Here is a 10,998-nt window from a genome sequence, read left to right on the forward strand (position 1 = left end):
CGCACTTCTGTGAAATCAAACTATCCACTTAGGAAGCAACACTGACTGACAATCAATTTCACTTGCTGTTGTGAAAATGAAATAGACAACTGGTGGAAATTATGGGCAATTAGCAAGACATCCCCAATAAAGGAAGGGTTTTTCATTTGGTGACCACAGATCTCAATACCTATGCTTTCTGGATGATTTTTTGGTCACTTTTGAATGCTGGCAGTGATTTAGAATAGAATAGAATAGAATAGAATAGAATAGAATAATCCTTTAATTGTCACACAAGGGGAAATTTGGTTGTAACAGCAGCCAAAAAGACACATATACAAACAAACAGGACACGGGACACAGAACAGAAACATACACAAGTTTTCTTACATATTTAGATTAAGGACCGTGGTTACTATATACAGAGAGTACTGTACAGTTATTAAATTAAATAAAAATAACTACAGATAAGAGGCAAACCAGCTTGTAGTGCGAATCGGTTAATTAACTTATTGCAGTTACAGCGCAGATGTAAACGTCTATGTTTGTTGGGAGCAGTTCTGATTGTACAGTCTGACAGCTGCAGGGAGGAAGGACCTGCGGAAACGCTCCTTCATGCATCTAGGATGGAGCAGTCTGTCACTGAAGGAGCTCTGCAGTTCAGCAACATTTACATGCATGGGGTGGGAGACTCTGTCCATCAGAGATGTTATTTTGGCCAGAGTCCTTCTGTCTCCCACCACCTGCACTGGGTCCAGGGTGCATCCCAGAACAGAGCTGGCCTTCCTGATGAGCTTATCCAACCTCTTCCTCTCAGCTGCCGATAAACCGCTGCTCCAACATACAACACTGTAAAAAATGACAGATGCCACCACAGAGTCATAGAAGGTCTTTAAAAGCGCTCCCTGTACTCCAAATGACCTCAGCCGCCTCAGCAGGTAGAGTCTGCTCTGACCCTTCCTGTAAAGAGCATCAGTGTTGTGGCTCCAGTCCAGTTTATTATTCAGGTGAACACCCAGGTACCTATAAGAGTCCACTATCTCAATGTCCACTCCCTGGATGTTCACCGGTGTCAGTGTGGTGGGTCTGCGTCTCCGGAAGTCCACCACCAACTCCTTGGTTTTCCCAGCGTTGATCAACAGGTGGTTCTGCTGACACCAGTCAACAAAGTCCAGAGTCCACTGTCTGTACTCTGAGTTGTCCTCACCTGTGATGAGGCCGACTATGGCAGAGTCATCAGAGAACTTCTGTAGGTGGCAGCGTGGGGAGTTGATGGAGAAAATTTCACTCTAGTGGTAGCATGAGACGGAGTCTACAACCCACACAATTTGCTCATGTAGTGCAGCTCATCCAGGATGGCACATCAATGCAAGTTGTGGCAAGAAGATTTTTTTTGTGTCTGTCAGCGTAGTGTCCAGAGCATGGGGGAGACAGGTCAGTACATCAGGAGACGTGGAGGAGGCCATAGGAGGGCAACAACCAAGCAGCAGGACCGCTACCTCCGCCTTTGTGCAAGGAGGAACAGGAGGAGCACTGCCAGAGCCCTGCAAAATGACCTCCAGCAGGCCATAAATGTGCATGTGTCTGCTCAAACGGTCAGAAACAGACTCCATGAGGGTGGCACGAGAGCCCGACATCTACAGGTGGGGGTTGTGCTTACAGCCCAACATCGTGCAGGACGTTTGGCATTTGCCAGATAACACCAAGATTGGCAACTTCGCCACTGGTGCCCTGTGCTCTTCACAGATGAAAGCAGGTTGACACTGAGCACATGTGACAGACGTGACAGAGTCTGGAGATGCCGTGGAGACTGCTGCCTGCAACATCCTCCAGCATGACCGGTTTGGCAGTGGGTCAGTAATGGTGTGGGGTGGCATTTCTTTCGGGGCTGCACAGCCACATGTGCTTGCCAGAGGTAGCCTGACTGCCATTAGGTACCGAGATGAGATCCTCAGACCCCTTGTGAGACCATATGCTGATGCGGTTGGCCCTGGATTCCTCCTAATGCAAGACAATGCTAGACCTCATATTGCTGGAGTTTATCAGCAGTTCCTGCAAGATTCACCAGACCTGAAATCCAATTGAGCACATCTGGAACATCTTGTCTCGCTCAATCAGCCTGTAGTGTGTTTTTCCACTTTAATTTTGAGTGTGACTCCAAATCCAGATCTTCATGGTTGCTAAATTTGATTTCTATTAATAATTTTTGTGTAATGTTATTTTCAGTACATTCATCTATGTAAAAAACAAAGTATTTAATAAGAATATTTCATTCATTCAGATCTGGGATGTCTTATTTTTGTGTTCCCTGTATTTTCTTTTTGAGCAGTGTATCTTCTAAATAAACAAAGTAGAGTTTACACTATTTAATACAGAAAGTGCAAATGTGGTTTAGGGTGGTTCTTTTAATGTATTTTCCATCCATATAAAAATAAAGCACAATACCCCATATCTTAAAAACAAAGAGAGACAGAGAGAGAACAGTAATTAGGTCATTTTGGTTGAATTAGAGCAAGATCCCACAAGAAACAGGGTGACTCAAAGACTTAAAAATAAATAAATAAAATTAGGTTGCTAAGGGGGTCCACTGGAAATTTAAATTCAGAATATCTGATCAGATTCAGTTCAACAAGAATGGTATATACCGGTACAGTTCTTAACAAATGTATTATACTACCATTCAATCTAAAGTTTATGCCACAGCTGCCTTAAATTACCAGTATTGGTAGTTACCAAAATTATTTTATGTGCTTCTGTAATGGTTAATTCACCAGTATGTGCAAGCTCTTTAATCAAAATTGTATTTTTAATGCTAAAATCTAATTATTGTTCTGGTCCACGAATCTATTTTTTCTGTTTTTTTGTAAAACAGTAAAGCATGTTATTTTTTTATTAAGATGCCAAATTAAAGTAATCCACTTGCATTCCTGAGCAGAAAAATTAGTTATGCTTGATTCATTTGTAACCAGTGAGTGACCTCAAATTGAGGTATACAAACGTGAATTCAGTTTGCTTTTTAAATAATAAATAAAAATATAACTTTTAAACAAGTTTTTAAAAGATTTCTAAAATATTCGTGTTTCCTTGGTTTTAGGACAGATGGTCTGATAAATTTATTAAGCACTGTAAATCACTGGGCTTGATTTTCAGACTTTTTTTTTCCCACCCCCATGCTCCAATATAGATGACAGTATATGATTAATAGCACTGTGCAAGAGATTAAATAGCATGTTGTACTGAATAACTGTTTTGCATTTTGGTGGAACAAGTTTTTAAAGTTTTTACTGAAGTGTTTCCATAGTCTAGTGGTTAACATGTTTGCCTAAAAACATCCCTAGTTTGAGACCAGAGGTTATAACCCTGAATAAATAGGAGGGTTGTAGAAAGGCATCTGGTGTCACATCTGTGCCAAATCAAATATATAGATCCATCTGCTGTGATGACCTCTTGGGTAGTAAGGAAGCAGAGAAAATTTATAATCCTGCTTAAGCAGTATGAACATTTAACATAAAAAAATCACCTAAAGTTTTTTTCAGCTCCTCCCTTGGTCACAGTGAGTCACCACAGTGAGTGGGTAGCTTCACATGTGTGATTCGGTGATTTGGCTTATTGGGGTTGGGTAATAGATCAGGAGAGGCTAGGGCCACTTTGCCCTCCATCTCAACACACCCCCTGCAGAAAAGCTCAGACTTTCCTGGCAGCAGATTCCTGCCTTGTCCTGTCCAGTTAATACTTGTTACACATCTGGCAGCATTTTTTGAAGGCTGCCCAGCATGAGACAATCACTGGAGAATCCATCTGCTATTATAATGAAAACAGATGAAGAATCTGCTGTGTTCATTTTCATTTCTGTTGCATGAAACGTGTTAGAATCAAATTTTTGAATTTCTCTTTCTTCAACTCACGAGTTACCAAAACATACGACTTTGTGATCACTGTGCAGCTCATACATTTTATTTACCACTTTTTTTTGTTTGTTGTGACGCTGCTTATCACCTTCAGATACGCATCTCGTATCAGGCACTGCTGAGATTTGTGCCCACTTTCAATGCATCATCTTCTTCTTCCCCACACAGTTTTTACAGTCTAGGAATGACCAGCATTACATTACTATTTGAAATAAATGCACATTCTGTAAGAGACAAAGTCATGAGCTGTCCTGACTGTTTTCTCCCAGCAGTTCCATGAGAATCTCCTGGTTGGAAAACTCCTTAAGTGAAGAGTTCATTTCATCCAGAAGATCCTCTCCCAGCAGGAAGCTTTTTAAATCGTGCAGAGTCAAGCTGATCCGGTGGTCTGTTATGCGATCTTGGGAAAAGTTGTAGGTCCGAATCTTCTCTGATCGTCCTTTAGTGCCGATCTGGAGGACAAGGAAGAGGAGAAGCACTGAATTTAGCAATGTTTGTTACTTCTAGCAACAAAACCACTAATATCTTACCTGTGTTTTCATTATATTTTCACACCAGTCAAATTCAACATCATGTCAGAGTTTTAGAGACAAAGCATCACATCTGTATTTTATGTTGTATTTTATGGTTTCCACCTGTGGTTTACCTTTAACTGTCCTTTGTATCTCACTGTGTCCCACCTGTATTTTCCGCTGGTTGTAGCGTTTGCTGGTCTCCTCTTCCAGCTTCATGCTGTACAGTTTTGCTCTCAGGGACTTCATGGCTTTCTCCCTGTTCTTCAGTTGGGATCGCTCCTGCTGGCATTCCGCGACCACACCTGCCCAACAAACACACAATAAAGATCTACTTTACTGCATTTATCCATCCTTACATTTTCTTCCCCTTATCTAATTCAGGGTCGTGGGGGATCTGGAGGCTATCTACTGGATAAGATACAGGGTACAGCCTGGATAGGTTGCCAGTCTGTCGCAGTGCTAATACATATGCACAAACAACCATTCACGCTCACTATCACACCTACAGTCAGCTTACAATCACCAATTAACCTAGCTCTTTTCAACCACTTTAAACAGCACTGTCATCTCCTTTCATTAATAATCTATGAAAAACAGTCCATTTTCCCCATTAGTGGAAAGAATAAAAGATGCCCGAAACTTGTTTGCCATGTATTGCATTCAGTTTGTACAGTTTTTACCTGTAGGAAGATGAACTATCCTGACAGCGCTGTCTGTGGTGTTGACATGTTGACCTCCAGCTCCACTCGCCCTCTTAGTGTCTATCCTGAGATCCTTTGGGTTTATTGTGAAAGAGATCTGACAAGAACACACACAAACACTACAAATTACACATACTACATATATTTAGATAAGCAGCAGCTAAACAGAACAAAACACTCTGGAAACTTTGTAAGTTTATTGAGGATTCATTTAAGCAAACTGAGCTGTTTTAACAGCATCCTTGTTATTTGGATACATCCATCTATCGTGTGCAGCTGTACCTCAGTGGGCTGGGGCAGCACAGCCACAGTCATGGTGCTGGTGTGCATCCGGCCCTGTTTTTCAGTCTTGGGAACCCTCTGAACGCGATGAACTCCTGCCTCAAACTTCATCCTTTTGTAGCTCTGAGGGCCGCTGATACTAGCTGAGGCGTGACGTAGTCCACCTGTTCATATGTGAGCAGTGAAAAAAATGTGAATTCAGTTTTTTATTTGGCAAATAATTAACATAGATTAACATAAATAAATTTAATATTTGTGTATTCTTATTTTTGGGGTTTTGTTTTGTTTTTGTTTTTTTACAATAGGTGGTCTAAGGAATTTGTTAAGCACTGTAGCATAAAAAAGCTGATTTCCCTGATGTTGTTTTATTATAACAACCGCTAAAATGTCACTACTCTAATACAAAAACAGATGGAAAAAATTAGGTATGAATTGAGTCTTTTAATGTGACCATGAATAAAGTATTTGTTTTGGTGCATGTTTTTAGATTACAAGTTTAAAAATGAACCTTTGCCCACTGTTTACTGGCACTATTTGAATCCATGCTGCCAAACATTCAGCATTTCTGTGACACAAGGGCTCCCTCTTGTGCTTGATATAAGTTATTACAATTTTACCAAATCAAAGCTTCAGGCCTTTGCTGTTTTTTGTAAACACATATTTTACGAATCTACTTTTTCTTCTTTTTTTAATTAGACATCACCTCATAACCTAAATTTCAGTCACTAGCTGAAAAATTGCCAAACACTGTCTTTTCCATGTGGAAAGGACACATAAAATTGAGTTCACTCTGATTCTGACAGATACTAAACGAGAAAATCCGTAAAAGCGTAAGAGTGACCACGTGACTGAGACCAATTTGATTCTTCTCTCAAATTTGTTAAACAAGCATTTCTGTTTTCTGTGAAGTTTTCTTAGTGCATGGCATTATTTTTGTTTGTGCTTTCTTTTGTCTTTTAGGATTATTACTTTGCTATGACTAAATATAGTAATTCGAAATTTGGCTTCTGTAAACTACATGATTTCATATATATGATGCTGAGCTTGTGTCTTTAACTGAACAGATCTATTTTAATTTCTTTCCTTCATTTGGAAATCCAATAAATAAATTAAGGGAATCTATTTTTTTAAAAAAAACAACTGTAATGATAGTTTTCTTAAAAGGTGTAACAATGATATGATGGCAAAAATACATTTGTGGAAGATTTTGTAATAGAAATGTATGTGTCGACTGACCTAGCTCACTGGTTGTGTGCTCCAGGATGTCAAAGGACCAGCTGTGGTGATGAGCAAAGCCCTGGTACATGTCAAACACCTTAAGGGGAGAGGAAGTTGGCATGTAAATACAGAAAAAAAACCTTTCGCTTAATTCTTTATTTTTTTTATTCTTTCTTTATTCTTTATTGCAGATGGCAATTGTGTCTGTGAGCATCCCGTTTTTGGCCTGCTGCAATAGCAATATTCAATTTAAAATAACTAATACACATATGTACTTCCTGACCTCAGCAGTGAACAGCATGGCTTCTTGACCACCAACGCCAGCGGTGACCTCCAGGACGAGGTCACTCAGATCAGTCTCCTCCTCTGGAATCAATAGATCCAGAATCTGATTTGATGATGCATGTTGATTAACAAGAGAAATGTGATAATGTGTCAGCTGTGCGACAAGTATAACAACACTGAAAATGCAAAGAGAAACGCTGTCAGCGCGCTCAATAAGATTTACCAACAGCTCGGTTGAGACCTTGATATCACAAAGTGAAAAAATCAAGTTTCTACCTTTTGTCTAAGAGTTTGAATATCTTCCAAACAGCCTGCTCTCTCCACCTCTGCCAGTTCCCGCAAAGATGGGTCTTCATCTTTGAGGAAAAACAGACACAAATACAATTTTTACCATAATCTGAGAGTGATTCTACTCTCACAAAGTGAGAGCCAACTGTGGCTTATTAATTAGAGATCTTTCTCCACAAACCTTTCAGAAGCGTCTCAGTCTCTGCAATCTCTTTTTGCTTGGTGTCCAGCTCTCTGATGGTCTGGATAAGAGGAGCCAGAAGGGACACTTTGGTCCTCTTGGCCTTCAGTTCATCCTCACTGCACTGCTCCTCTCCCAAATTACCACTGATGGCTTGTAAACATTCGCTGTACTGTGCCTCAGTCTTCCTCAGGTGCTCCTGCAGAGACTTCCTGGCAAAAATCTCATCCACTGACAGCAACTTCACCATCAGTGGTGTGCTGGTGTAAAGAGTTCTTTTAGCTCTATTTTCAACACTTTGGTTTAAGACATATGGTGGTTTTTGAAAGTGAGGTATCCATAGGTTATAGGCAGACTCTTTTACTCTGGGCAGAAGGTTTACAAGTCTTCTGTAAGCCATTTTACATGTAGATGTGGCTGAAATATTCACTGCGTAGTAAACAGACTTGATTTTTGCCGGTCTCTAGTCCATTTAGCCAAATCTCATTCAAAAATACAAAAGTTGGTATTTATTTATGTTTTAACACAAATAAATTACTCCCAGATACTAGGGACCATTTTTGACCCGAGGACAACACAAGGGTTACGATACAGCCTATATAGTGAAGAAAAATTCTTCAACTCGGCGTAAATATAACACGGTAGTGATAATTTTACTTTTTTTTAAAATTTGTAACAGGTTCAAGTCAGTGGTGAGCAGCTATAATGCGGAATACTACAACCAACAACAGATTATTCTTTTGGATTTAAAAAATCTTTGACAAAACATGGCTGATGGGCGGGGTTTTTACTATTAAGCCTGAACTAATCTACAAAAACATGATATGAATATCTGAGGAGGTAAACAACTCACTGAAGGTTCCCTGCTAGCTCAACGTGATCATGAAATCAAATGTCAAGCTGCCGAATGCTTTACTCGATTTTTCCAGTTAGCGGTGTCTATATCGGAACAGGCTCCAGTCATTAATTCTTTAAACATTGTCTAGAAACGTCCAATTAACATCATTTACAAACAGCTTGCGTCGTTACCACCTTGCTAAAGGGCGCAGACATATTGAACCTTTTCTTCTTTTTTTCACATTTCTTGCGGTTGGGAAACAGCTTTACAGTTCACTGCTGCCACCTCCTGGATGGTGCTGTGTACTGCACCTGGCCACAATGAGAAACTAAAGAATGGGTTACCACACATGGGTCCGTTCTTCGTACCTCGCTTACTACATCCAAGATCAAATCATCGCTATTCCGGTTCTCCGAACACACCTGTTGTTGACGATTAGTATAGCTGGATGAAGTAATGTGAGATCACTGGGTGGCTTAACAGGGGCTACGCATCGATAGTAGAAACATTGATCGGCAACCCTTTGATTGGTCGGCGAAAATGTCGAAGGAGCGCGCTCGGTATTTTTCGGCAGCAGAGCAAGAACTCTTGATTGAGGGATTTCAGGAGTTTCAGAGTTTAATTAAAACGCAAGGGAACACTGCAAAGGCTGCAAAAGCAAGGAGAGAGGGCTGGCAGAAAGTTGCTGACAAATTAAACTCGTAAGTAATTTAATAATAATAATAATAATGGATTGGATTTATATAGCGCTTTTCAAGGCACCCAAAGCGCTTTACAATACCACTATTCATTCACTCTCACATTCACACACTGGTGGAGGCAGCTACAGTTGTAGCCACAGCTGCCCTTGGGCAGTCTGACAGAAGCCAGGCTGCCATATCGCGCCATCGGCCCCTCTGGCCAACACCAGTAGGCGGTAGGGTAAATTTATTATATTATATTACATTATATCATATTATATTATATTACATTATATCCTCTTTCACATTAGAGCCACAACAGGACCCACTAGAACATGGGAACAAGTAAAAGTGAAATATAAGAATATCCTACAGAATGGTAATATTTATCACTTATATTGCTTTTATTCTCTAAGAAAGAGACCCTGAAATAATCTGTTTGTTTGTTTATAACAGCAACCAAGAAAAGGGCAGAGCAAAAAAAGACAGGTGGTGGTCCTGCACCCCCTCGTCAACAAGTTGGTTAAGTAAATAATACCCTCACGGGAAAATCGATATCTCTCTATGAGCACACTGTCGCGCTGAGCTAAAGGATCCTGTCTATCCCGCAATATACGCTGAGTTCTGAAAACTCTCCTTATCAATCTTGCACCTTCCGCAATGGGTGGCTCGCGTATACGGACAGGACATGGCTGCGACAGACTTCCCAAATCCACCTTCGCTTTTATAGCCGTGGTCTCTCATCTTGATTACACGAAGTAATTTACTATTACTACTCTACAATATGAATTACATCGGAAATAATCAAATACATGAAATAGAATGATTAATAGTACATTTCCCTTTTTTTTAGGAAATGACCTGTATGTATCTGTATGGAATCAATAAAAGGATCAAGTACTGCATTAACTTTAGTTACATTGATAATATTTATTTATGGTAAAACAGTGGTAAAATATCGCTGTTGCTTTCGGACATACCTGAGTGGCCGCGATCTAATCTTGTTTACATAAAGTAAGCCTGCTCCCGAGCAGGTTTACGCTTACGGATCTGTTGCTATGACAGCAAGTCCCGGATGAGCTTCGGAGAACCGAACGATCCAAGATCACGCGAAATCGTCAACAATCAAATCCAGCTAACTTACTTAGCGAGGTACGAAGAACGGAGGCTTCCAGCTTCAGTTTGACTGTAATTTCATATTTACTTCTAATTTCTGACTACCAATTTGTTAACTTGGAAGAGATAGTCTAATTGAAATTAGACTACATACTGATGTTTTTGTTTTTTATGGTATAATTTATCATATATTCTCAAACCGGCATGAAAGTTGAATAAAAATGGCATTTTCTTCATATTTGTGACTAAGAATTTCATGTCATTCAACATGTTTATTACCCATTTCTGAAGGATATAACTATTTACCCTTCAGAAACTGTCACAACTGAAGAAGCCTCTCAGATGAGAGGTGAACCGTCTTCATATAACTTAAAGAAGTCCAATTTGTTTCTTTCCAATCTCCCTAGACTTCTAAAAAAAGAATTTAAGATGGAATGACCCCCATGTTATTCTTTGACCAAACTTATTGAAACTAACCTTAGATATGAGCACACCTTCTTCTTTGAGCTAATGATATAAATGAATACTAAATTCAGTAAGCTTCCCATCCTTGATGAACTTGTCAACAAAATCCACACTGTAAATGCTACTTGAACAGACAAGGAAAAGACAAATATCAGATATACTGTCATAAATTATATTTTAGAAATACATTTGAATGAATTTAGCCTATTGGATGTGCAAATGTGTAATGTTAATAAATCCCTGACCCCCAAGATAAACATATCCTTCCATATATAATTATACTAATCAGTCTTGCACAATCTTGCTGCTACTAATTAACAAGGCTGCTTTGTTTTTAATTAACTGTGGGGTGGGGGGTTTCGAGTGGCCTCTCATGGCATTTGGAGTCAATGATATTGCATGTGAATTGTAGACCCCCCACTGCTTGGGCATGGTGTGAATCATTAGGATTAATTAACAGGCCACTTGAATATATCGCTGAAACCCATATTATACTGGAAGTAATTGGCAATCAAGAGGATGAGCAGGGACCATATGTGGTC

General features: G+C 39.8%; 1 protein-coding gene across 1 annotated transcript; it reads right to left on the reverse strand.

The window, feature by feature from the left end:
• Positions 1-2,364: 2,364 nt before the first annotated feature.
• Positions 2,365-8,950, reverse strand: mtrf1l (mitochondrial translational release factor 1-like). The gene is made up of 8 exons (XM_026191084.2): positions 7,358-8,950; positions 7,165-7,244; positions 6,887-6,991; positions 6,622-6,700; positions 5,386-5,549; positions 5,083-5,200; positions 4,568-4,704; positions 2,365-4,339 (listed from the first exon to the last, which is right to left on the reverse strand). The coding sequence occupies exons 1-8, from the start codon at positions 7,755-7,757 to the stop codon at positions 4,127-4,129; spliced, it is 1,296 nt and encodes a 431-aa protein (XP_026046869.2). The 5' UTR covers positions 7,758-8,950; the 3' UTR covers positions 2,365-4,126.
• Positions 8,951-10,998: the final 2,048 nt, after the last annotated feature.

This window comes from Astatotilapia calliptera, chromosome 13 (assembly GCF_964374335.1).
Source record: "Astatotilapia calliptera chromosome 13, fAstCal68.1, whole genome shotgun sequence".
Lineage (NCBI taxonomy): Eukaryota > Metazoa > Chordata > Actinopteri > Cichliformes > Cichlidae > Astatotilapia > Astatotilapia calliptera.